Here is a 27,349-nt window from a genome sequence, read left to right as displayed (position 1 = left end):
ACAGTTCTAGAGGGAGGAAGCACAAGACATCTTAAAGATCACCCATATTTATGTATATATATTGTTAACACATGATAGTCTAAAAGTGGAGTTTCTGCCTGGCTAGGGATCTGCCCCCTTGTCCCCTCTGACAAATGAAGGTATGAATAAGGTAATCGATGTAAAAGCGGGAGACCCAAATATATGTCTAAGATAACCCTCACTTGATATTTAGGGGACGGATACAATGGGGGGGCCGGTGTCAAACTTCTCACAGATTTACCAGCAAGAAAACGTAAAATCAAATCAAGCCAATCCCCAAAAGAAAACTTTTACTACATAAACCTTAATCTTGATCATTTTATTTTTATTTTGGCTATTAAATTGGACAAAATATGAAAAAAATAACTACCCAAAAAGATTTTTGTCTATTGTTTAAAACTCATACTACATGACGTGTCACATCCACGTAGCGGCTCTGTGCTTTATAGCTCGGAGCGACCGCGCCGCGTGCTGTTCTCTCCTTTCTCAGATTGTTCGTATAGTCTCGGGGGCAGAGGTCAGCGTCTTGTTTTAGCTCTATTTTTCCTCTTGAAGACAAAGGTCCAAAGACATGTGATACCTAACTGTGTGGGAATGTACCCTCATTTATGAACAATTCAAATTGTGAGTAGGCAGCTCCTGGCAAACTCATAAGAGGCAGGTAAAACCAGAGAGAGAGAGAGACACAGAGAGAGAGAGACGTTTTTGGAAGGTACCTTTTCACCCAAACACCTCCTCCTCCACCTTTTCCCTGCTCCACAGACTCACCCTGTTCTTCCTTTTCACTCCCTCACTCCTTTTTTTTCTTTCATAGCTTCCTACTACACCTGAAAAAGAGGCATTTTTGGACGCATAAAGAGAAGGATAGTTTTACACCTCCCTGGGCGGGGGGGAACCGGCGGGTGTGGGGTGTGTGTATGTGGGGGGGGGGGTGTAGGAGGAGTGGTGAAGGGGGGAAAGGAGGGAGGGGGGAGGCACAATGTATTTTACATGAAAGGAAGGGGATTGAGTTACCACACCGATAGCCACTCATACAAATGGGGGAGAGCAGAGCGCTTTGAGCAGGGGACAGGTAAATGTGTGACGGTGTGTGAGTGCGTGTGTGCGTGTGAGTGCGTGTGTGTGTGTGTGTGTGAGAGAGAGAATATATGCAGGATATAGAGATGGTTGTGTTTATGTGGTGAGTAACATCCTTCATGGATGTGTTTTGTGGTCGATACACATCGGCTAATGTCAGAGACATGGATGGCTGGATGATCATGTTGCACAGGTGTGTGAGTGTGTGTGAAGTCATTTTTGAAAGAATGTATGAAGTTTACACAACTTGCCATTTGTCATCTGCGGTTCCTGTCTGAGAAGGTCAATGCCACAATGATGTCTGTGCAATAGATACGACGCAACAACCAACAACCAGTTAGCTTAGCTTAGCACGAACACTGGAAACCGGCTTTGTTAAAACCACAACTTGTTGTTTCACTCCCCTTTACTTTTTGCACAAATGAAAGATATTATTTATTTTATTAACGAGGTTTAGCTGTGCTCCTTGGTTTAACGCCAAGCATTAGCTTCCTATTTATCGGGCAAACACAAGGGTTTTATTGATGGTTTGATAAGAAGTTAAGTCAACAACTGAATGCTTCTTGGGGAAAAAAAGAAAAGAAATAAAGAAAGCAGAGTCTCTTTCACTTTTTTTGCTGAGAGGAAGATTAACGGCTGTTGTTCAACTTGAAGAACAAAGTTGTTCTCGAGGGCCTCTTAAAAGGGAGGGAGGCACCTCATTCAGACACTTTTTGAAACTCTCCGAAGGTCAACAAAAACCCACTTCAATTGCTCAGTCGACTGCTCCGATGTGCCCACGCCACGCCACGCTACGCTACGCCACGCCACGCTACGCTACGCTACTGTTTTGTTTTCGTTACTCCTTCCTTGTCTTCTTTTTTGTTGTCCTTATACATCACCTGATGCGTTTTGGGACACCTCCCTCGCTTCCATCTCCACTTGCTGTGAAAATACTTCACCGGGGATGTTTTTGGACGACCCCCCCCCCCCCCTCCCTCCCGATGGGCGTCCTGCCCGGCTAATAATAAAGTGCTTGAGTTGTCAAGCGCTTTCGGCAACACCCTAATCTGTTCTGACAGCTAGTCCTCCACGCAGGCTCTCAGGCGTCCCGCACACAGGCGCATGTCGGCGCGCACGTACAACACACTTCCCACAGACGTTTGCGCCGGTGTGTTCTCGTGGGTTCACGGACAGTCTATCAATCAGGCCGTTCATCGGGGGTCCCCCGTGGTGGCCCCCCGGGCTAAAGGTGGCTGGTGCGCGCTGGGAGACAGTCGCCCCGTTCTAAATTGGTCCCGAGGTCTGTGCTCATACGTGCCGCATCTTTCTCAGCTGTTTTTTTTACAATCAGTAACATTTGAACCGGTTCTGTGGTATTGAAAGGGTCAGTTTACTCAAAATAGAAGAAAAAAAACATCTCACTTCATTTCAGTGTTGTCTCACCAAGAATATTTTTGTTTTCTCTGCCAGTTGAGTGTTTGGATCTAGGTTCAGGTTCAGTTCACTTTTATTTGCACACGTAGGTTTGCAAAAGAGAGCGATAGGCCCTAAAGTAGAATCCCATACCCTAATATTCATTGTATCAAAATCCATTACTACACCGTGATATTTAGTTGATTCCCTAATGCTAACGTGTTTTGTTCCAATTACAACCAAACCAAACTCCATGAGAAGTGAGAAAAGATCACCTTTTAAATTTGCATCAGTGTGGGGAAGTCCATTACAACACCTTGACAACCGAAGCAAAAGAGTGCCATCTTCAGACTGAGGCTGCTGGGAAACCACCTGGTTCAAAGTACCAGCACACCCTCAGCCACCCTTCCTGCTGAGCTCCACTTCACACATGACGCACACGTGCAGCCCGCGTGGTTCCACACCAGCACGGATTGAACACGCGTGTCCGTCTGCTCAGGTCTGCGTGTCAGATTGTGTGGCGTGCGTGAGGTGGGGGTGAGTTGGGGTCGGTTGCATGGTGTGAAGTTTATTGTCTGGCCTTGTACTTTCTGCTGCGAGACGTTGACATCCACTCCATATCTCCGTTTACCGCCTCAGCTTTGTGGACTTAATCACACTACAGCGGCCATCAGCAGGATTGGAGTCACACACACGGATGTTTTTCATTTAGGGTTTTTTGACTTGTGTTATATTTTCATACACGGCCGGGTTACTACGTGGAATTCAGTTTATTTGTTTCTGAAAAGGCTACATCTGTTACATAAAAAAGGTTAATTTGCTTTAAATAAAAAGCTTCAGTGAGTCTGTAGTGAGTGACAGCAGAGAGAGAGAGAGAGAGAGAGAGAGAGCGAGAGAGAGATGACGAGGGGGGAGGAGGAGAAGAGGAAAAACAGGGGGTGGAGGCAGAGGAGGAGAGAAACAGGACGAGTGAAATGTTCCCCACTACTGGAGTCGAGGAAGACAGGAGCCTGGATTGACCTGAGGAGACGAGCGTAGTTCAGCCGCCGCACGTAGCCAAAGACAAAGAGAAGAAAGCTGCACTTCCACCAGAAAGAAAAGAGGAGAAAAACCTGACACCTGGAGTACACGGAGTGAGAGGCAGGTAGATAGAGAGGAGTTGAAGTTGGGAGGAGTGTGCGCATGTTCCCGGTTGTGTCTGAGAGGAAGCCAGTGGATGGTACAGCTCTGTAATGCTTCGTGGAAGTATAGGACTGCTACCCGACCTGATTACACCCCGAGGTAAGAAGGAATCTCATTGTGAGTAAACTCACAATCTAAATCAATTATGGTGTGTGTTCCCATGATATTTTTTATTGTTATTTGCTGGTCACACTTGTGGGTGAATAAATGCTGCTGTATGTAAAGGTACATTGCTCATCCACATTTTCATTCTTTATTTTATGCATCTGATTGGATGCAATGCAATTTCCAGTGCATCTGAAAAAAGAGGGTTAGGAGTTTATGATGGAGGTACTGCAATAGTTTCAGGGTATTATTCAGTTCAAGTTAAATTTCTTTCACTGTATATTTCAAAACAGTTTGTGTGAATTTAATTATATTAATAATTTCTTTCATTTTGACAATTTTATAATTTTAGATTAGACTCTTTCTAAATTGTCATTATTCCATTTTTTAAATATTTGTCCAATATTTTAGGTTTTATTTAGGAATACAGATCTATCATAAAATACAATTCTATCTAATAAAAATATCCCTCGTAAAATTGGACAATTAAATTAGCCACGTTACAATTAAAAGTGATTGTGATTCAATTTTATCCTATATTAAAATTATTATATTCAATTTGAAAACAAACCTTAATGCTCCTTTTACATCAGCACAGTAATTGTAAAAGATATTTTCTTAAAGCCCCGTTGTGTGTGTCTCTGTGCAACTCATCTGCATGGTATCAAATGACCAATTTCGTACGGGTCGGGTTATTAGCAGAAACACACCGAGCTATTCTTCATTCTCTCTTTGTCTCTACCCCTCTTCTCGTCCTGTGCACTGCTTTAGCAGTTTGCCAGAAACAAAACCACAGCCCTTGTCGATGAAACTTTTATGTCAAAAAGTGGGGGACGAGGTAGAAAACAAGGAAACCCATTTAGGACCTGAACTAGGACTGCTTCACGCCTACTGTTTTCTTAATTCTTGGGTCAAATTAGGCCCCGTGTTATCATTACAGCCGTCCGATGATAAATATCCTGAGTTAGTAACAACACAAACAGAGCAGTGTTGTAATTCCCTTAAGTAAATCATAGTTATTAGTGCTAATTACCTGGGGTCATTTATCCCTCAGGGTTTCCCCGTGCTGGCCAGGTTGTGTTCTAGACCGGTCACCCGGCCAACCGGGTCAAAGGTCACCAATATAAATGGCTCAGATGACACAAATGGGTCCTTCAGATATCGCGCTGACCCCCCGGAGTATGCGCTTAGTGGCCCTTCCGTTGTTATTAGATCAATTTGGCCTGTTTTACTGCTAAATACGGAAAAGATGAATACTGCAGAATATCTGAATTAGTGAATGTGAAGAGTTTTGTTGGTCCATTATGATTCTCTTTAATAGTGTAGTTTTAAAGGGGTCTTAATTGGACCATAACCTTTGGTGTACTGGCTCTATTTCTGGTTAGGACAGCTAAAACTAATTTAAAAAAAATGTGGGCACTGAAAATAAAGAAATGTTTTAGATCATTTTTGTGAAAGAATGTGTTCTGATAAAAAAGGAAGAAAGAAAACAGAAATATATTATGCCATGTTTTCATGTAGGCAGATAATAGCAGTGAAAGTGTGCAACGGATGAAGCACAATGATAAAAGCTTTTTGGGATCAAAGCCCTTGTGTTTTCACAGATAATGTCGAGACAGAAACAGACGGACAGTTGTGTGTTTCCCTTTGTGTGTGTGTGTGTGTGTGTGTGGTTGCATGCGGGCGGTGTGCGCACCCTCGTCTGTACGTAGCCCTACGTGTGCGTTACATGTGGCTTGCAGTTTCTCACGGCCACGCTGTTGACGTTGTGACTGACAGCCTTGTTAAATTTCAGTAAAGCATGAAACGTGACATGAAAGCGGCATGTGTGTGATTGTGTGTGTGATTGTGTGTGTGTGTGTGTGCGTGTGTAAAGTGATCCATACGAGGGCACGGGCTAACCTCTGAACCCTGCCTTAAACAGCTAAGTGCTGCTTCTATTCGCTCTCAGCAGGATCCTCTAATCTGAACCATAACACCACATCGCACTCCAAAACAGACACACACACACACACACACACACGCAGATGTCCTAGTTTCAGAAACCTGGAGTTCGGCCGAGCACTTTCTCTGTACACTTACCTGTGATTGCGATAATGTGCAAATTACCTGAATATATGCTGTCTGTGCGAGTTCGTATGTGCATTTCCACGAGCGTGTGCGTGCGTGTGTGTGTTTGGCACCTGGCGCGTGCCCTACACCTCGACGGCGTGTTGACACAGTAATTACAGGGCAGCTGGTACACATTGGCCCTCGCTCCGCCCTGCATTTACTGTTCTAATTAGTTCCTGTTCCAAATAAGAGGGAGGAATTTTAATAGAGAACCGCTGGTCGACCGCCTTGCGCCGCACACCCTCACACACAAAATCAGCCTGTGTGTGAGTGCGGTGAGTGTGCGCTTCGGTTGGAAAGGCACGGTAGGCCGTGTGCGGAGTGTGTTTATTCAATGATGAAGGAAGATTTTCTGCACACAGTGACCGAATGCCTCGGTTAACCTCCAAAGTCCAGCCTCAATTCAGTGTCAACGGTGAGGCGTTTGAGGGTGAAGAGTGAGCCCTGTAACCTAACATGACCCCATCGTGACCTTCCAACTCTCCACGGGTTGAGGGAGGGGCCCGAACAAGGTCACGGGTGAACAAGGGAAAGTTCATATCTGTCACTTATAAGCCAGTTAGCACTTTTGTCACGGTGGTGGCTACAAATACAGACACCAGGCTTTGATTCATTAGGATCGCTGCATTATAAGGTAACGTTCAAAGTCTTTTTAAATGTTAAATCAAATGCATTTCAGGGGATTTAACATCAGTATCCAAGATGCCAGGAATTTATTTTGTTGTTATTCACAACAGTTTGTCATGATACGAGTGTAATTTTTTTTAATTTAATAACACTCTTTTAGTCCTTTTTATGCAACACTCCGCACTGATGTGTGTGTTTATTAACCATGTCCTCTGCTCTGGTTTCTGTGCAGGTGAAGAAATCACACAGTGAATCTCATGTTCCAGACCCTTCTGATACCAGGTAAACAGCATTTCTCAGCCTATGTGCGGGTGTGTGTGTGTGTTTGTGTGTTCTCTCATCGTGGGGTAGAAAGGTGTTGTTTCGCTGCAGTTGCGAGCTGTGAAGACCTTCCTCACACACACAAACACACAAAAAGGACACAACGTACTGATCAAATCAAAGGACAAGCATAGGCACTGTTTATTCATTCATTCATTTATAGAAACATTATTAGCAGCTATTTCAATAATTTAATTAGCTTTTTTCGAATCAGAGTATTTGCTGCTTTGCTGAGTATTTGCTGCTTTTTGTCCGATTTTTGGGGGGCTTTTGGGCTTTCGTCGTCAGCTTGGGAAGTTTTTTTCATTAATTTATTTTCATTTTTCAATAAAAAATGAATGTTGATAGCAAAGGGAAAATATTTTTTGGCCCTTAAAGTATTTATTTCAAACAATACACCATTCACTGTGCATTGTACTAAGCATATTTTTTCAATGACCAGACATAATGCGAAAACCAGAAAAGAGTTTATGAAACACCAAGTGCTGCCATCGCCTCCCGAGAGGAGTGAAACAGAGAGGGAAGGGGGAAAAAAGGACAAGGAGTGAGGACCGAATCATTTCCTGCTGCTGGGAGACAAAAGAAAAGGATGAAGGAAGAATGTTGAAGCACACGAGAGAGAGAGAGAAAGCATCGTAATCTGTGAAAGCCCTTAACCATTATTGTACAGCAGACGCATTGTTCGGCATGCTTCTGAAGTAAGGCTTCTGAGTGCAAAAGAGCAGAATAAATGTTTAGCTGTAAGTAAGAGGAATGAAGAGTTGGACGGAGAGAGTTGATTTAGTGCGTTTACCTTTCGTAGGGTTTTTCTCTTTTGCTCCCTTCTCCTCCTCTGAAAGCTATTTGTATACCTGTCAGTCCGACAGTGGGTTGCAGTCATGTGTGGCGACGCTATCTGCCCGTAGCGTTGCGATGGCCAGCTTCCAGACAATGACACAGATGTATTGTACACATTCTCTCTTTTTGCACTCACACACACACACACACACACGCACACGCGCACACACAGATTGGTAGGACGCCGACCCGCATCGGATTAATTCTCCGTCCATCTCTGTCATTTCTCACTTTGATGTCTCACACCCACACACACACACACATGCACGGACATGTTCATATGAGGTAGCCACACACACACACCGAGTCAACATTAAACTATGTCCACTACCAAAGGACGTGAAAGAGGGTTTATTGTTGCTTTTCTTACAGTGTCCATGCAAGTTTATTTAAACACTTACACCTCTCAGTGGGGGTTGTGAACCCTGTTGTGAGTCACTGTGTTTGTAGCAACAGCTAATCGGGATCCATATAAACAAAGAACACAAGAAGGACAGATTTCTACCATGAGCGGCCATCGTCCTCCTCTTGGTGTCTCTATTTACTGCCTCTTACTCCACACACTCTCTCACTTCAACATTACCACCTTGTGTGCTGGTTCCAGTCATGCATGTAGAACACATTGTAAAACTAAAGCATGCTGGCAGGCTGTGGGTTTGTATCGAAGCGCAGAAGTGCACACACACATACACATGCACACACACAGACACACACACACACACTCCATAAAAGAGCCAGCAGACCCGCGGACGATGTTGAGCGCCTCTGAACACATGCTCATGTCAGCTAACTAGTACGGAGAAGCTTGAGTCTAGGACTCGTGTGTGTGTGTGTGTGTGTGTGTGTGTGTGGATACGCAGCATGTCATTGAATGTGTTGAGTCAGATCTCAGCGTAATATACAGAGAGAGGAGATTGTGAGAGCGTGTACTGCTGTTGATCTCATATTCATTAAAAAACTGCAGTTGATCTTTGTGAACTCCTTCTTGCCCCCCCCTCCTCCTTCCCTCCGTGTAGGTCTATGGAAATGCAGGACCTAGCCAGTCCTCATAACCGCGTGGGAGGCGGGGATTCGACGGGCTCCAAGCTGGACAAGAACAACCTCGGCAGCCCCTCCATCACCACCAATGGAACAGGAGGTGAGAGGGCAGGATATGTTTTTGACCGCAGTAATGAATGGAATGGCAGTTGTTGGCTGATCGGTCCGTCCAGAGATCAAAATAACACTGAGTGTACATTTCTTTTATACAGATTAGACAAAGAGATACCGGGTAAATGGTTGAGCTTGAGCTTTAAAAGCTGCTGGTAGAAGAATTGTGTGACCATTAGACCGAGGCTGGTCTACGCCACAAAACGTCCTACCAATCTTATCCAACTATGTGGATTTACTAAAATGTGGAAGTAATGCATTAAGTCCTAGGTAGACAGATCTAAGATTTAATCTTAAAGAAGAGACCAATATAACATGTGTTTCTCTCTGGTCAGGACTGTGAAAATCACGCTTACAGGGCAATAATTATAATTATATAATGAAGTATAATTATGTAATTAAATTAAATTCTCTTTTTTAAATGCAAGGATGAATACTTTTTTTATGGAATCTATAGAGCCGGAAGGAGACATGCACATGCAATCATACACACACACACACACACACACACTGCACTAGCTCGAGGACTTGTGTAAACACACAGAGAAGCACTTCTGCTCTGCCGCTTAGTAAAGTGTGTGTATCTTATGCGTGTGTGTGTGTGTGTGTGTGTGTGTGTGTGTGTGTGTGTGTTCAAGCATAAAATCCTGCTGGAAACTGTGCAAGAGCATTAAAGCATCACAGCTCTTTTAGATGTCAACACCAGTCGACACTCTCCTCTCTGTCTTTGCTCTTTTCTTCGTGCCTTTCTTTTCCTCCGTCTGACTCTGCCTCTCTCTTCTCTTCTTATTTTACTGTCACCCTTGATCTCTTCATCTCTGTGCCTCTCGCTGACATATTTTTTTGACAAGGCAGTTTGATGTAACAGCTATGGAAGAAAGTGCTTTTGTCAGGAGTGATCCTTTGATCTTTTGCCGTTTTAACAGGCAATGGAAACTAATGTCATGGAAAAAGTGAGATTGACATTTTAGTAAACTTGATGAGTCAACACACACACAGACACCATGACAGAAGCTGCTTAGAGTGGACTCAGCAGCGCATTCAGACCATATTAGAGCACGTTCAATTATTTTTGATGAGCTCACAGTTAATGGTTTAAGCAGACAGAGCCGGGACTACACATTCACAGCCAAAACATACTACATACCCAACATTCCCCTCACCTGACATCAGCCAGAGCTCGGGAACCGTGGGCCGTCGCCATAGCAACTCATTTGTCTTCATTAGGGCTTGTCTGATGGGTTGCGGTGCTGTTGTGGTGCTGTGTGGTGTTGATTCAGGCAGCTGTTTTAGGTCAAATACACACAAAACCCAACAGAATTTGACACTAGCTTGTGAGTAGTAGTTTCTTTCAGGAGTTGATCAAGAATAGAGATGAATCTAAAGCAAGTTGTAAAATGTAGAGTGTAACAAGTTGTCGTATTGTATTTCTTGGGCACGGCATGGAGACGTCATGTATTCTCTGCCCCCGACAACCTCATGGCGATTAAGTGCCTCTGAGGTGCTAGTAGGCAGATGTTTTACATTTGGATAGAACATCCATATTTTAATGCTAAGCTAAGCAAACAGCTTCCTCCCTCGAGCCTCATGTTCAGCTTGCAGATGAGAGAGTCTAATATTCAGCACCTGAGACTGGAATCTGGTTCTCAGTACGTCGTGTCCTCACCACCTTCCCACCTTGCACCCCTTTAGGTGAAAACATGACAGTTCTAAACACGGCTGATTGGCTGTTGGGCTGCAGCAGCCCGCCCCCCGCCCCGAGCTCCAAGGACTATGGTACAGAGGTGCATGTGTGTGAATCCAACGCCAGTGGTATTCATTTTAATGCAAAAGGAATGGGTTTCTATAGTTACGGCTGGTTGGAGATCTGATGTGGGTTTTTTTTCATCCAGACTTGCAGTAATTTTCTTTTGCTTTGCAGTGTTCCCTGCTCTTTGGATCCCAGTGTATGGAGTCTTTACACAGTTGCAGGGTTCCTTTTCAACAGTTGTGACATTCACGAGAAACTAAAGATTTTGATTCATTTTACTGGGCAAGAAGGGCAAAATTCAGGGAATCATTTATGATTGTATTTCTAAAATCGATCGTTACCATACATTTGAAATATTGAGGTGAAATCACATTTTTGACTTACAAAGCCCTTGAAATGTTGCACCAATTACATAGGGAACCCTGCACACAGCATTTGCTCCCATACTCAAACTGCATGGTAGTTCTCCTTTTGTGTGCGTGTGTGCATTTGTGTGTGTGTGATGGTACTTGATTATTGGTCCTTACTAACCCCAATCTTCTCCGTCTTTCTCAAGTGAAAACAGAGCCTATGAACAACAGCGACACAGTCACTACCACAGGCGACACAGCACTGGACACATACGCAGGCTCAGGTAACACACACATCTGCCCGAGAGAAATGCGGCCAATGAAAAAACAAAGACGGACACACACACACACACACACACCCCGTCATCCATTCAGGCTGAGCGGTAGGCCTGCTGAAAGCTTTAATCTCACGAGGTAGTGCCTGTCCTTGGATTGCGTCATCAAGGGCTGGCAGGGGGGACGAGAGAGAGACACACGCTGCAGCAGAGCGAACGCACACCGATACGCGAAACCATTGAAAGCAACACACCGTGAGGGGTGTCGGTCAGCATTGAGCTCTGACGTCCCAGAAGCTCTCAAACAGACGCTGTGTTTCCCTACGGGGCCTGAAAGGGTTTCACGGACTAAATCGCTCTGTGAAAGGAAACAACGTGGCCGGCTCTCCGTTAAAAATGATTTACAAACAGAATATTTGAGTTGGCACCAGCCATAACCTTGTTGTCTCTGATTACTGTGATGTTTCTAGTGATCACCAGCGGCGGTTACAGCCCTCGTTCGGCCCACCAGTATTCCCCTCCGCTCTACCCCTCAAAGTGAGTCTGGCCTTTTAACGCAACAGGAGCCGCTCTCTAGGAGTCCTCCTCATCAGAACGCCGTCTCCCATGCACTGTCTCTCTCCCTGCTGTCCTGTTGTGCCATCGTCCGTCTTGCATCGACCTCACCTTTCATCCCCCCCTCCCCAGGCCCTATCCTCACATCCTCTCCACGCCGGCGGCCCCGTCCATGCCGACGTACGCCGGTCAACCCCAGTTCGGCAGCATGCAGCAGTCGAGCGTCTACACCGCTTACTCCCAGACGGGGCAGGCATACGGGCTGTCCTCCTACGGTATCAATAAATACACACAACACACACACACAGGGACCCACAGTGGAAACACATTCAAGTTGAACTGTTATTTTTATATTGTTACAGTTTTTTGATTTCCTTTTGTAATTGGCTTTATAAGTAGCAAGCAAAAGCTTAAAAATACCCCGATGAAAAGCATGACAAACCAAAACCGTGGCACGAGTGGACCTGCATGCAAGTAACATGACAGCATTGTTTACAGCTCTGTTCTCGCCACAGACCTCGGCGTGATGCTGCCGGGCATTAAGACGGAGAGCGGCCTGGCTCAGAGTCAGTCCCCTCTGCAGACGGGCCTCAGCTACAGCCCCGGCTTCACGACCCCTCAGCCCGGACAGACCGCATACTCCCCCTACCAGATGCCAGGTCAGCTGGAGACAAAACGGCTTTTAGCGCCTCCCGCCTGTCACTCCCACTTCAATTTGCATTCTTTGCCTGACGAAAAATGAAGGAAACGTCTTAAGCAATTTTGATACCCTCGCTGAGAATGAGCTCACCTTTCGATGCGGTGGCACACGGGGGGGGGGGGGGGGGTTCTGCTGCTTTCTCTTGGTTTCTGTTCGTTCTCGCCGTCTCATTCCAATCCCCGTCTTTTTGTTCCAAGGTTCCAGCTTCACTCCTTCCTCGGGCCTTTACGCCACCAACAACTCAGTGTCCAACCCCGCCAACTACGCTGCCACACAGCAGGTACCTCAGGGTCTATATGCTGGAACTGTGTGTTTCCTTTTGTTTAAACCTGCACTGCTGTTTCCCGTCCAGCTGAAAGTAAGCTCAGGTAACATTTTCCCAGGGCCCAGTAAGAAAGCCCATTTCCCAAAGGGACTTCTTTCGAGAGCAGATCGACCACGCTACATGTTTGCTCTGAGGGAATGTGAGTTGCCTCGTTATGTTGACTCGAATTAAAGATGGAGATTTTTTTTTTTTATGGCACAGTTGCGATAGTATTTGAGACGAGAAGTGGTTTCACAGTCAGGCTCCCACACAATGTTTCCTCTCTCTAGAAATAAAATCTAATTACGTCGTGAACTCGCAACCAACTTATGAGAGAAACAGACAATGAATCTTTGTGAAAGAGTGTTTTGTTCTGAATATTTCTCTTTGTCCATGTGATGAATTGTTCTGTGGTAGTAAAGTGCTTAAAGGGGATTTTAATGTTCCACTATGATAGATGTGGCTGTTTAGAGGGACAAAAGTCAAGGTTTGGCTTGTGTGGCTGGGTTAAGGGGGACAGTGTGTGTGTATGTGTGTGTGTGTGTGTGAGAGAGACTTATAGACAGTAAGTCTATAAATGTGTATACACCATGTGAACGGGCATGCTTGCATACACACTTGACTACACACCAACTGTGCATTTGTGTGTGTGTGTGCACGGGTTGTGCTCCACTTTATAAAGAACTTTTGGAGATGGACGTAGTGACAGTTTTAGAGAGCTGACTCATAAAAGCGTCCATTTCCACTGGGACAGTAAAAAGCAGCAACACAAGGCTTTGGTCGTTTTAGATATATAAACCCCAGAATCAAGGGAATAAAAGATTACAGAAACGAGAAGGAACACTTGTAAAAATCCCTTTTCCAAAGTCAGTTTGAACCTTTCCAGACAAGTGAAACATCTGAATTTTACCAATTTCTTTTTTTTGGGGGTGGGGGGGTATTTGCGCTCTTGTGTGCTCATAATTCATGTTATTCTGTGCAGGATTATCCCTCCTATACGACGTTTGGCCAAAACCAGTATGCCCAGTATTATTCCGCCTCTACATACGGGACTTATATGACCTCCAACAGCGTGGATGGCACAGGCAACACGGCAGCCTATCAGCTGCAAGATCCCGCCCCCGCCATGACCGGACACGCTGCTGAACTTCACCCAGGTTTGTTTTTTTTTACAGTTCCTGCTCCTGAAGATGCAAACAAATGTCAGGTTCCTCCCCTTCTCCCGCACACTGGCTCCATGATGTTGTTTCCGGCAGAAAAATACTACAGTATGCCTAGTAGAGTTCAGAATTCTCTTCCACTCGTGATGAAGCACGGGAAGTGACTTCAGACTGTGGCCATAGATTTTCGGAATTGCGCTCACTAATTGCAGGATCGGCACATGTTTACATTCGCCTCATAGGCTTTGATCAGAGGGAGTTTATGTTATATATTTTACTTTTTTACTGGTCAGAGAAAGGGAAAATTCAAGAAGTCTACTTAAAGGAGCTCGTCATTCTTCTTTTCACTGGAGCTTTCCCTCTTACTACTTCTCCTTTCTTTTGTATCTCCTCTTGTTAGAGTTACATATGGTATCTGTGTTTTTTGTTTCACTCACATAGTCTTTGTGTTATTTTTTTGTCTTTTTTGTCTTCGTCTTCCCCCTCTCTCCCTGATTGAGACATAACAATATGAGAGCCGGAGCTTAGAGTCTGGTTTTGGTTACCACTCAGCAGTGGGAGCATATGGCATTAGGAGGAATGTCTGTGCTCACATGTATGCTCCTGCAGAATGTTGTATCTCTGCAAAAAAAAGCCTCAGATTAGCTTTTAATGTATTGCACAGTTCCCCTCCTCTGTATATATTATGCATATTTCCATTGCATGTTATCATGAATCAGTCAGAGTAAGGCCTTTGTTTAGGTCCATTGGTAGTCTTGAAGTTGATGTGCTAGGCCAATTACCTTGAATTATTAAACCCGACGATATGGCTTATTACTGTACAAAATGAGAGTTATTGCTTTTCCTGGAGGGGATACTGTGAAACACCTGTGGGATCCGCTCAAACCGCCTCATGGCTGATGCTGCAATGCGTCAAAGTGCAGTTTGTGATTGTCTGTGGAGCCTCGAGACGCACGTTTGATCACTTGTAATGTTTCAGATGTTTAGCCCTGCCTGTGTTTTTGCATACAATCTCAGGGGAGTTTGATACAGTGCAGAGCCCCTCCACGCCCATCAAAGAGCTGGAGGACCGAGCCTGTCGGAGTGGGGGGTCCAAGTCCCGGGGCAGGGGCCGCAAGAACAACCCCTCCCCTCCCCCAGACAGTGACCTGGAGGTAAGGGCACAAACACGGACTGAGCGCTCCGACTGAATATGTTCCGTTTCATTCTCATGGGTATGCGCTTTGCTCTTTGTCGCCTTCCTCTGTTCGCTGAGTTGTCTCAGAACAACAAGACCCCCCCCCCCCCTCACCCCCATGTCCCCGTCCAGTCAATCTTGAATGCACACACGGGCTGAGAGGATGAACATAAGCGCCGTGTCACTTCTTTTGTTCCCCAGAGGGTGTTTGTGTGGGATCTGGACGAGACAATAATCGTCTTCCACTCCCTGCTCACGGGCTCCTACGCACAGAAATACGGCAAGGTGAGCTCCTTCTCCTTCCATCCATCCGTAGACCGTCCTGCACATCCACTCGCCGTGGAATTCCAAAGCTGTAGACCGCTCTGACTCCGGCTTTTGTTTGTGTTTGAAATACCAAAATTGGTCAAATAACTCAAACTATGAAGAAAGGCAACAAGGAGGAGTGATGTAATCCTGTAACAGAGTTAAAGACAAATGGTGGGGGACATGCCCCCCTCGTTTTTGGTTTAATTTACTCTTTAAACATTTCATTTTGACGAGCTGTAAAAAAAAAAAAGAAGGCTTTGGTTTCATAATATATTGATTGAGCAAATATTTTCTATTTTCTAATGAAAGTAAATAATAGCCTAGAACGATGAATATCATATTACCTACGCCCATGAAAATATTTTCTAAAGGGCTCGTTTTAACCTCTAAATTTACAGAGTTACAGTTAAATAAAAGAAAATGGTACTCAATAACAATAATCAATACCATTTGAAAAAAAAGTGAATTCCCCTCAATATGTTATATTAACATCTACCACTTCAATATTATGGTAGATTTCAGGATTTTGATCTTCATTTTTAACCTATTTGGAGGTCTCACCTGACCACAGCAGTGTTTATAGTTTCCTTTATTCCAATAGTTCTGGGCTCTGATCTGAGATCAGCCTGTGGCCTCAGATCCTTTATTGGGTGATGTCGTTTCCTGTGGGCACCGGCTCCGCTTCCTCCTCCGCGATCCCCAGAATCCATTTTGAGGTTCTCGTTTGGCGGTTCGAAAAAAACAGACAGCCGCCACAGCATGAACACACACCAATGGGAGGCGGAGCCACAGACAGCCACAGGGGCCCAGGTGTTTTACAGATAAGGGACTGCAGGAGCTGATGTACTTCCTGTTGGCTCCGCACGGTGGAATTTAATGTTTGACCGTTGGTTACTAATTGGCCATTACTTTTGCTGCTGTGAATCGGTCTTTGATAGGAGTTTTAAAACGTTTTAAACAAGGACATTTTGTCTGATTCTCACTTAGGGCGTTAAGATTGGGTTTATAGTTTGGGTTCAATTAAGGTTTAGGTCAGGCATGTGGTTGTGATGTTTAAGGTCACGGTTGAGGGGCTGATGAATGCTGTAAGTCAATTAGTGGCCTCACAAAGATGGAACAACAGGGATGTGTGTGTGTGTGTCTGTGTGTGCATTACTCTCTTCGTGGGCCCCACCTTCCTTTTGGGACAAAATTCTATTTTAATTTGACATTTTTTGATTGACATTGACAATCAGGGTAAGGTTTAGGATAATAATATCACAGTTTGAGTCTTGGCAAAAGTTTTTTTTAAAGTTTCTCCTGACTATAAATAATGAATGAACTGACCTTTGAATGGACTTATAATGTGCCATGTTTTGAATTCAAAATAATTTCAAGAGCATTTGTTCGCCTCATTTGCCGCTGCTGCTCTCAAGAAATGAAGTAGCAGCTGTGTCTGTTCACACCTCTCCCAAAATAGTGTTTACAGTGTTTACACAGCAACCACAAGGCCTACGAACCCTTCTTCTGGTGAATAGCTGCTGCAAATGATGCTTCACTTCAAACAAACAAACGCACATACGCCGGCAGTTCCGATGACCACGAGGTGATCAGGGTGGAAAAGGGGGATTGTTTTTTGGGGGACAGAGTGGTATTTTCACTTTCATGGGATTGAGACCCAGCCGGGCCTCTGTGAAGCCCGAAGCAACGTTCAAATTCAACCTGCTCAAAGGGAATAGAGGCATCATGTCAGGACGCCATGACATCTCCCCCTTTTCGGGGGGGGGGGGGGGGGGCGAGCCGCCCGAACACACACTCGTCACCTGAGAGGCGTGGGCGCCCCCCCCCCCCCCCCGTCTCTGTGGATCGACAGGAACGAAGGTCCAAGTCCAAATCCGCACACTTTTCTGCACCTCGCTCACTTTCGCTCTCCTTCCCCGTTGGTTTTCTCATTTCTATTCTGGTCGCCTGACGGCGTCAGCGAATGGTGCGGCGAGCTGTCGTCCCTCGCTGACCTATCGCAGATGATGGTTTTTGCAGCTGAGCCCGCGGATCACACATAACACGCGCAGACCGTTGGCATACCGCGTGCACTCCGGCGTCTCCCTTTGAGGGGGCGGGGGGGAGACGCACACACACACACACACACACACACGCACACTTCCAAACACCCCACCAGCAGCGAGCATGGGGAATGTTGATGGGACAGAACAAGTGCAACCTGTCTGTCAGCATCCGCTCTGAGGAGTGGGACGTACCAACTCTAAAAGGGAGGTGCCGGGCCAGGGGAAGTCTACGAGATGTGTCAACACAGCTGTGTTTTTCGGGGATGGGGGTGGGGGGGGGGGGGCATCCCTCGGAGAATGAGGTTTTTTAGTTTGTCACGGGGATAATGATGATGTTGTCTTCCTCTTCTATTAGGACCCTCCTATGGCAGTGACGCTGGGTCTGAGGATGGAGGAGATGATCTTCAACTTGGCTGACACACACTTATTTTTTAATGACCTGGAGGTGAGAGAGGCTTCACGCCGACCCACATTGGAAAAAAAAAAAGTCATGTTAGAGGATTTAGAGGTTTTCTTGTGTAATAAAATGTAAATTGTGCAAAGCGCCTTATTAAGCACTTAATAGTTCTACTAGTACTAGTGCGCTGCCCTCTAGTGGTGTAAAGTGGTGCAACATACCACCAGCTGTCCCAGCTGCACCGTGTTTAGAATCCGATTTTAGTTTTGTAATAATTTTGTGTGTGATAAATAAGTGTAATCGCTGTAGAGATATTTCTTTACAGAGCTAATTTGTGAGTTAATTTGATCTCCATATAGTTCAGTTACAATATATGTTGCTGTGTATTTATTTTAATATCTTCATGTTTTATTTCTGTATATTTAATGCTCATAATGTATAGACCAACTAGTTTCTTAAATGTAATCCCCCCCATGGATCTAATCTTGTTCCTCTGCTGCTGTGAAACATGAACTCCCTGCATGTAATCAATGGATCGTATTGGATCTGATAAGTGTGCTTTTTGTGTCTTTGTGCGCACACAGGAGTGTGATCAGGTACATATCGATGACGTGTCATCGGACGACAATGGCCAGGACTTAAGGTTAGGATACTTGAATTCACATTGTTTCGATGAAGTTTGATAAAAATATTGCTGATGTTATTGATTGGGTTTTATTCTTAGGACGATCATTTGTTTATTTCTGTCTTTTTCATGGTAATTTATCAATATGAAATAAACTAACCGTAAGATATATTCATTTCTTACTACATCTTTGTATTTTGAAGGTAGTAATGATTTGCATTTCTTTAAATGTACAGTGGGCTACTGAAAAACAAAATAACCATTTGATCTTTTTGTTCCACCAGAGGTGATATTTCAAATAAAACATATCATTATTATTGACAGTACTTACAGTTTTGCAACTGATGGCTTCCATGCAGCTGCAACCAGCGCCAACCTGTGCCTGGCTACGGGGGTCCGCGGCGGGGTCGACTGGATGAGGAAACTGGCCTTCCGCTACCGACGAGTCAAAGAGTTGTATAGCACGTACAAAAACAATGTGGGGGGTAAGCCAATCTGACATGGAGATAGACAGGAAAGTGTTTTTAACAGATCACAAATCCAAAGGGGTCTGAAAGGGAAAGAATAACGTGCTTGACTCATGAGGATTTGACATATTTTCTTGTCAGAGGCTTGATAGCATGATAATGAAATGAATAATGATAATATTATCTAATTATGGAAAAGGAAAGACAGGGATTAAAACCCAACTTCTGGAGGCAATAATGAAATATATGTAAATAAGCAAATACGTATTCATTGATATAATACAGTATACGAATGTAACACTTTTGCCTCCTGACATTTAGAGTGAAGGACATCGAGCCCCCGTAACCGCAGCAACAGAAGCCAATTTAACCGATTTAACGTCACCTTCAATACCTCATCAAAGGCCAAAGATCTCACCTTGGTGGACTTTACCTCTTGCCACTGATTGACCTGTGTGTGTGTGTGTGTGTGTGAGAGACGCTTTTGATGACGTTTCACAAAGTGCTGCTGTGTTTCAGGTCTGCTGGGTCCTGCTAAAAGAGACGCCTGGCTGCAGCTTCGAGCGGAGGTGGAGGCTCTGACCGACTCGTGGCTCACACACGCCCTCAAGTCCCTGTCCATCATCAGCTCCAGGTGCACTTCTTTTGCAGAGAGCGGCCCTCCCCCACCACCATCATTAATGACACCCAGGTTCCCGCAGCGCGGCGACCTGTTAAACCCCGCTGTGGATCTTACGGAGGTCCGTTGTTTCTGTCCCACAGGAGTAACTGCGTGAACGTCATGGTGACCACCACCCAGCTCATACCAGCGCTGGCTAAAGTTCTCCTGTACAGCCTGGGATCGGTTTTCCCCGTCGAGAACATCTACAGCGCAACTAAAATAGGTGAGGCACAAATGTCGCATGGGTTCTTGGCATGATCTCGTATTGATGGAAATGATGAGTGACTGTGATAGAATGTTGTTTGATCTTTAAATTTGATTTATGGAATCCTAACGGTTAAAAGGTTCAATGTTCATTTGTGTTGTTTTTTATGTTTCTTCTCCACATGTTACTGATATTCTCTTTCTTGTATTGATATTTCACTTTTTGCTTTAGTTTCGCTCCAGTTCAGTGAGCTGCTTGCTGGGACAGTGTGTTTTTAACTTACACCTTGTGTGTGTAACTGAGCCCAGGACGCATTAAATCAATACATCACACAGGACACACATAGGCCAAACGCACACACACACACACACACACACCATGACCGTGAGCAAGAGGCTAGCAAGTAGTAGCAGGATACTAATTTAATAGGTGTAAAAAATTAAATAAATTCAGTAATCAGTAGGCCCTGTATATTAGAATATAATGTCTTTGGAATGAATGTTGTGGAAATTTCTCATTTTATACAACTAGTAAGTAACTAGTATAAATAAATGTATAAATACACTGTAATACAGAGATCACTTGTAACATATCTTAAGATTGATCATAATATGTGAGTGTTTTTTTTAACTAAGCCATGTGAAATTAATAGTTTGTATTCTTAAGGTCAAACACATCATTAAATGTTGAATTTCAGTCTTAAAGCCATTTTGTGATTTAAAAACACTGAGTAACTTTGCGTAATTATTCTACAGCCTCTGAATAAAAGCATTTACTATATTGAGTGCAAGCTTATAACATTATTCTATTCTTAATGGAGATGACCAGTGGTTTTGTTTTCTTCTGTCTGAGTAGAAGTGTCGTCAGCAGAATAACACAAAGCACATGCCGTGGTGTTTGATAAGTGTGTGTCTGTGTGTGTTCATGTGACAAACCCAGAAGCTCATGGAGGCGTCCCGTTGCATTCAGAATGACGTAACATTAAAAGGATAACAGTAAAAGGATGCACATGTATGTGGCCCGATTAATCAGCACAACTTTTTCTTATTGGCTTGTGTTGTGTTTTTGAATTTGTGTGTTGGTGTATCAGAGAGACGAGGCCTCCTCTCTTCCCCTTCATGCACACAGCTTTGCACCTTTGTGTGTTTTATTTCCATCCAAACGACAAAGAGAAAACCTGTGAAAGCCATTTGTTTGTCTCCAGGCAAAGAGAGCTGTTTTGAGCGTATAGTCTCCCGCTTTGGCACTAACATTACGTATGTTGTGATTGGCGATGGGAAGGATGAAGAGCATGCGGCCAGCCAGGTAAACAACGACTTCTGAACTTTGACCGCTCTGACCTTGTGACCCTCCTTCCTCCCCCTTGTTTATTTGTTTTCTTTCGCAGGAAAAGAGAGTTGCTTTGAGCGCATAATGCAAAGGTTTGGCAGGAAAGTAGTGTATGTTGTAATTGGGGACGGTGTGGAAGAGGAGCAGGCGGCCAAAAAGGTAATGGACACGCAACCTCACGTGACCCCGCCTTCTCCACACTGTGTGAGCTCTGATTGGACGAAGCTTGCCTTTCTTTGCTGTAAAGGATTTGCGATGGTCGTTTTACTTTTTTTCTGTTCTACTAGCTGCTTCTTGTTTTTTTTGGGAGACTTATGATTTCAAACATGTTTGGCACCTACTATTTATAGTCAAAAATAACAAAGGGGCCTGCAGCTGAATTGTTTCATACACTTCCGACTCTACTTGATTTGTGTAACATTTGAAAATCACGATGATGCTTTGAATAATCTCATTACGCATTTTTTATCCAGTGGTGTGTGTAATCTTGTCATTTATGATGTAAAGAAAAGTAGTGATATAAGGGCATATGGGAAAGTGTGAATGTAAATCCCATCTCTTCTCCAGCTTTGGGTTTCATTTATTATGCTGGTATTGTTGAAAGTTTGACATTTTGGGAATTAGGCACATTTGCTTTCTTGCAGTTAGAGATGCTGCTGCCCATTGAATGTAATGATCATCAATGCTAAGCAAATGGCTGGGGCCTTATTGAAAAGCAGAGTGATTTAGCTCCTCCCATCTAATTTCTCTCAGGATGAAGACAGATTTCTATTTCCCAAAACGCCAAACTTGACCTCTGAGCCTCGGGATTGCATGGGTTTCATTTGCAGTGCTTTTTGTGAAGCGAGCAGCTACGACCTACTGTAGTGTCGCTTGCATGACTGACGGTGGCGGTGTGCAGCTACAAAAACTACAACCGTTTGTTCTAATGACCTACGTTTCCTCCACAGCACAACATGCCTTTCTGGCGGATATCCAGTCACTCTGACCTGCTGGCACTACACCAAGCACTGGAGTTTGAGTACCTGTAACCACAATATGGACCTATGTATTGTTACAGCAGACGTGGTCAGCCCCCTTTTGTACAACTATTTAAGAACAAACTATACACTGCAACTGTTGATTTTTTTTTTCTGTTCGTCTGACGAAACTCTGAACGGTCTTAAGCACAGTCCATGTGGAAGAAGAACAGTGCAGTTGAGAGACGACTCGAGGCTCAGCCCTTGAGTTTGCAAAGCCGGGAACAGACTGCTGTGAACACCCCCCCCCCCCCCCCCAAAGCTACCATCCCTGCAGCTATATCTGACTGAAAGCCTTTTAAGGCTCAAGACGTCCCTCGGCATAGGAGGACATTTCCTGGGCAACTCCTTGATGTTGGGTTGACTAGCGTCAGGCCTGTGGTCGGCCATCTTGGACAACAAGGGCTTATCTGCAGTATGTGAGCGGGAATAGCAGCTGCTTTTTTTAAAGGGGTTTCTTCCTGGTGATATATCACAACTCGATGCTGTCTAAATCAGAAACTTGTGTAAATTATTTACAATAAACTTAGGCGCTGTGGTGTAGGATTTCTCAATGAAATTCAATCTTTGGGGTCTGTTCTTTTCCTGACTTTTTGTAATTGTTTTGGCTGGGGAAATTAAGGATGTGCGTCATGATGTGTTGTGCCTTAATGTGTTTGAATGTCTTTTCTTTATTCAGAAATGTCTATGTATGTAGATATAAAGGAGAACTTATCCAAATGAACAATGCATCTTGTCTTCTCTACTGAAACATGAAAGTGATCAAAATTCAAAATACAGCCAAAGAAAACGCTAATGCAATAAATTGCAAATACTGAGATATTTTAATCATGGTGGTATTAATTAACACCTCCGTCAGGGACACTTAATATATAACTGCCCACGGCCAGTGCAGTCGATTCCTTTAGACCAACTCGTAGCCATTAAATACCAAAACGGGGAAACAAAACCCTAGAAACCATTTCCATTTCCACTTTTTATTGACATTTTATTTCTTGCCTTTGAAGTATTCCTCAATCACATCCTTGGCCTGAGACTCCTTGCCATAGTCCTGTTGACAGAAAAATGCATAAATGGTGATCGTACTGAATAGCTAAGCTGGCTAACAATCCTTTCAGACTCTGCTGTAAGGGAAAAATTCAACCTTTGATCGTTTCAAACCTCGCTTTGTTTCTCGACATTTAGATTTCCATTTAATATTCTTGCTCTTTATTCAGATTCTATGTCAATGATTGTTCCCACCATCCATTTAAAACATGCTATTTTCATTCAAGGAAACAGACCTGTGTTTTACACCTACCGTTAAAGTAGAAAGTTGCATTTTAAATACAACACCCATTGCATATTCAGTTTAAATGGAAAAAACGTACAAACTTCAGCATTTAGTAAAGTGAAACTAGGACAATTTAAATAGCGCGACACAACTTATGGTACAAGTGGTTTCTCCAAGGGTCAACACAAAATGCAAGCAAGCAGTGGTACAGTCTGGGACTGAGGGCACTGTGATAGTTATATGTAATAAATCTTAGTTGTGTTGATACTTAAAACTGTTCTTGTCCAAGTTGTTAATTGAGAACTGAAAGTGTGTACATTTTGCCAATAAAGTTAACAAATGCATTAGAGTAAGGACCTGCCACATGTTCCTATTTGTAGCCATTCTTAGGGACCCCAGACGTCACAGGTAGACAACGGGGCTCGTACCCTGGCAGTCATCTAGCCATTTGTTATCAACACCAGCTGCATGGCACGAGGCACAGCAACTGCACTTGAATGGCAGATCTCTATTTACCAGCAGTATGCAGGGAGTTACGCCACTTCTAATAGACCAAACATTTGGTCCCTTATAATCTGCATCATTTACCTTGACCACGACACAGCTGCAGCCCACAATCTTGCGGGGTTTGCCCTCACGGTCGATCTTGCACAGACCGACCCACTCGCCCAGCTTCTTGTTGTCGTCAACCTGAACAGAAGCGAAAGCAGCATTTAGATGGAGTCATACCTTATAAAAAGGTAAAGTAAGCACTGATGTGCAACATCTTGGGTAACAGCAGCTATTTTTTACAACAATATTCAGAAGAGGTGATACAGTGTGTGGACATGCCATGCCAGTTTTTAACTTCACTTTCTCAACGCACCAGTAACCTGACAGTGGCATTGGAAGTCTCAATTTTCTAACCTTGTCACTTCATAAGTGAATTTGGTGTGGATGAGCAAGGTCATTTACCTTAATCAGGTTGATTTGATGCTCAGCGCAGAGGGCTTCCACCAGCTTTACATATGTGGGCTCGTCACAGTTGCCAGCCAGGGCGCAGAGATGGGCCTGACGCCTGCAATGATTCAACCATTTCAGTATTGGCTTGAACAACTCAAGACAGAAACTGGGTAACGACGTAGAATAGCGAAGACGTACTTGTCCAGGGCCTTGGCAGCCTCACGGATACCACGGGCAAGGCCATCGTGGATGAGCGCGGTCTTGAGCACTTCAGGGAGGGCTGTGTTGACATCCATCACACCTCCAGTAGCAACGCTACTACTAAACACAAGAGGTGGACATGGGGAGAAAGGATGGGTGATTTTTCAAAGATTTTGACAAGCCAGGCACGCGTGATTAGTTGATTTCATCAGAGCTTCCAGCGTTGTCAGAAAAGGGATCTCACTCATTGTAGAGTGAAGGGGTATCCGACAAAAGAAATTAAGGTCATCATCCAAGCGCCAGAGAGCTCAACAACAGCCAGTGGTTAAAAAGGGCAAGGGAAGAAACAGTATTTTAGCCAGTTAAAGCATTTCGTTGAACCTAGAGATTTAATTTAAGTGTCTTTGTTCTACATGGAGAAAAAAAACTTTAGAAATGCATGTTATGCCGTTTGTTTGAACTACAGTTACTTGCCAAGTTAATTTCTCTAGGCAGTAGAAGTTTGATTTGCCTACAATCATTAATCATCCCTACACTGAGAGTCATTGCGGTAATCGTAGTTACCGTTCCACATGGAGATAAAGTTGTCCATTTCTTCGTTTAGCACGCAACCCTTGAAGGCTAACATTAGCTAGTCGGTTAGCTTTAGCAAATAGAAAGGCTACACCGATCCTTTAATACAGTAAGTCAGTGTTCGCAGTCAGATTATGTTTCAAATAACACATCAAAATCACATCACTAACCTCTCTTCTCATTTCCCACAGAACGTAAGCATAGTTTAATAGTGTTTTATTCCAATAATTGCGTTAGCGACGAAAGAAAGTAGTCATGCTCACCCTTCCTCGGCCATGGTTGATTATTGATGGATGGTGGACTTAAACGTTCTGCAATAAAGAACCGAAATGAAAGGTTGGTCATTAACCATCACAAAGAGCGTGCTGGGATGAATTTATATCTTGAGATGTTTGATTAATCTTTTAGATTGAACCGGACGCCAAACACACATACCCTGTCCTCCTGACGGTGAGCGGTTAAAGAGGACGTCATAATCACGCGACATGGCTTTATTTATCAGGCCCCTGTCTGCACTAGGGTGTCCAATGTGCTGCCTGTTGGAGTTTCAATGCTCAGCTCAAGAGAACTATTAGATAAACCGTTATAATAAATGAATACATGCAAAGTATGTAATTTTAGAGTCAAATAATAAAAAAAATAATCAAAATATACATTTTCATATTATTTCAATTATATCAAAGAGTTCATACACAATGACGTCATACTGTGTAGTTTATACAAAGTCTTGCAAGAGGGCTTTTAAAATAATTTACCACCAGCAGGCACCGGTGTAGTAGGTTAATGCAGCTTATATTCTCTGTTTACTTTTATTTTTCCATTGATGTTGGCATGTTGTGAGTTCACACATAGAATTACTTTGTGGTTAATTTGGTCACTACGAGCAACAATGTTAGACCTGCAACCTTTGAGTGTGGTTGTGGGTAGGTGTCTGATGCTCTTGTCTTAATCATTAATAAAATCAGTTGAACTGGACACATTTAATATGTTGATGTTTAATATGTTGTATGTTCTAAAAGAAAAAACCCTAGATTGACACAATATGTATGTTTACCTGTAGCTATTTCGTGTTGAGTATTGTTTTTCCATGAAACCAGATTATACAGTAATTGTGATCTCGGCACACTGGGAAATCTGCAGATATACCACTGGTACTAGCCTTTTATAAAAAATAAGACATTACCATACTGTATTTTTGAATGTCTACTTCAATTATACAAACAGCACAGAAGCACTACGTTACCCTGTATGATAAAAACATTCCCAGAATTCATGCAACACAGATCAAATAGGAATGCGGCATCTTAGAATGAATGAATGAAATGAATGAAAACACAAATGTTTGTATAGTGAAGATTTATTGTTGTCTCATAGCTGGTCCCCATTCATTTTAGCTTGAGAAATCTCTCTAAACTTTCTTCCTCGATTGCATTTTCAAATGCTTTGTAGTCCTGAAAAAATGAAAAAAGAAATGAAAAAGGTGGTCAGAGATTTGGGGGTGAGGGTCAATAGAGAGACAGAGAGATTGCAGTTATCATACACATTTACTTTACAAAGAAATCTAAATGGATGCATTAATGATAATACATTGTGGAGACTGTAGGCCATACATTAAGTATTTTGATACTTTTATTGAAATGTTAATTAAATCCTGACGCGATCTATGAATCAAATGCTTGTATCTGTGGTCATTGCAGGACAAATTGTTGCTTCTCACCAGAGTTTTGTCGGTGCTGTGAGTACTAACAATAGCTTCGTTGTTTACGTCCCTTATACGATATGTTGACATTCAAAATGATTATTATGTGTGAATAAAGGTGCAGTCCTAAGCTTTGCTGTCACAATGAAATCTAAATGGAATGAAGAAATCACACAGAACCATAAAGGAGGAATCTGGGGTGTGTGCGTGTGTGAGTATGTGTGTGTGTGTGTATCTTTGAGGAGTTATTTCAGGGTGTGTGCAAACATAACACTGTGGTAGGCTACGTATTTATTTAATTGCTATCACTACTCCCTAGACTAACACAGTATTTCTTTCCTCTTTCTGAATGCAGCAAGTGTGTAAATGATTTCCATTTTTCAACATTTGCTTACTTTCAGTAGGTGTTTTTTTCAGTTATACTATTGCATGTTATCGGTTGAAACTTACCCCACAGTAGTTGTTCCCATTGCATATCTGAGGGGGCAGTGCGGTCGGGTCCCCGGC

At 43.6% G+C, this 27,349-nt stretch overlaps 2 protein-coding genes and 1 non-coding gene across 45 annotated transcripts in view; 1 reads left to right on the top strand and 2 right to left on the bottom strand.

Annotated features, from left to right (window-relative positions):
- Positions 1–22,941, top strand: part of eya4 (EYA transcriptional coactivator and phosphatase 4) — a 33,606-nt gene extending 10,665 nt beyond the window's left edge. Inside the window, exons 3-20 of one of the 8 annotated variants that reach the window (XM_037450162.2) lie at positions 6,752–6,801; positions 8,694–8,815; positions 10,519–10,602; positions 11,133–11,210; positions 11,672–11,738; positions 11,889–12,031; positions 12,272–12,415; positions 12,654–12,736; positions 13,743–13,917; positions 14,938–15,074; positions 15,299–15,382; positions 17,807–17,896; positions 18,433–18,491; positions 18,798–18,958; positions 19,460–19,574; positions 19,703–19,824; positions 21,011–21,111; positions 22,086–22,934. In XM_037450162.2, the coding sequence (XP_037306059.2) occupies positions 6,752–6,801; positions 8,694–8,815; positions 10,519–10,602; positions 11,133–11,210; positions 11,672–11,738; positions 11,889–12,031; positions 12,272–12,415; positions 12,654–12,736; positions 13,743–13,917; positions 14,938–15,074; positions 15,299–15,382; positions 17,807–17,896; positions 18,433–18,491; positions 18,798–18,958; positions 19,460–19,574; positions 19,703–19,824; positions 21,011–21,111; positions 22,086–22,166 (1,896 nt within the window). In that variant the 3' untranslated portion in view covers positions 22,167–22,934. Of the gene's footprint in view, positions 1–3,405; positions 3,775–6,751; positions 6,802–8,693; positions 8,816–10,518; positions 10,603–11,132; positions 11,211–11,671; positions 11,739–11,888; positions 12,032–12,271; positions 12,416–12,653; positions 12,737–13,742; positions 13,918–14,937; positions 15,075–15,298; positions 15,383–17,806; positions 17,897–18,432; positions 18,492–18,797; positions 18,959–19,459; positions 19,575–19,702; positions 19,825–21,010; positions 21,112–21,193 lie in introns of those variants that run through there. The other 7 variants (XM_037450160.2, XM_062559605.1, XM_062559602.1 and 4 more) reach the window with 7 other exon arrangements.
- A 174-nt stretch (positions 22,942–23,115) lies between these two features.
- The window catches only part of rps12 (ribosomal protein S12), a 209,637-nt gene continuing 205,403 nt past the window's right edge, over positions 23,116–27,349 (bottom strand). For 17 of the 36 annotated variants that reach the window (XM_062559614.1, XM_062559609.1, XM_062559624.1 and 14 more), the window contains exons 2-6: positions 25,407–25,455; positions 24,568–24,690; positions 24,382–24,484; positions 24,016–24,117; positions 23,116–23,205 (exon numbers count right to left, since the gene is read on the bottom strand). In XM_062559614.1, the coding sequence (XP_062415598.1) occupies positions 23,143–23,205; positions 24,016–24,117; positions 24,382–24,484; positions 24,568–24,690; positions 25,407–25,420 (405 nt within the window). In that variant the 5' untranslated portion in view covers positions 25,421–25,455 and the 3' untranslated portion in view covers positions 23,116–23,142. Of the gene's footprint in view, positions 23,206–24,015; positions 24,118–24,381; positions 24,485–24,567; positions 24,691–25,406; positions 25,456–25,578; positions 25,654–27,349 lie in introns of those variants that run through there. The other 19 variants (XM_062559629.1, XM_062559627.1, XM_062559638.1 and 16 more) reach the window with 3 other exon arrangements.
- Positions 24,791–24,868, bottom strand: LOC119195435 (small nucleolar RNA SNORD101). The gene has a single exon (XR_005114221.2). It is a non-coding gene; the product is annotated as a small nucleolar RNA SNORD101 (small nucleolar RNA).

The sequence above is a fragment of the Pungitius pungitius genome, chromosome 20 (assembly GCF_949316345.1).
Source record: "Pungitius pungitius chromosome 20, fPunPun2.1, whole genome shotgun sequence".
Classification (NCBI taxonomy): domain Eukaryota; kingdom Metazoa; phylum Chordata; class Actinopteri; order Perciformes; family Gasterosteidae; genus Pungitius; species Pungitius pungitius.
Note: the sequence above shows the minus strand (reverse complement) of the source record. Positions and strands in the feature narration are given on the sequence as shown.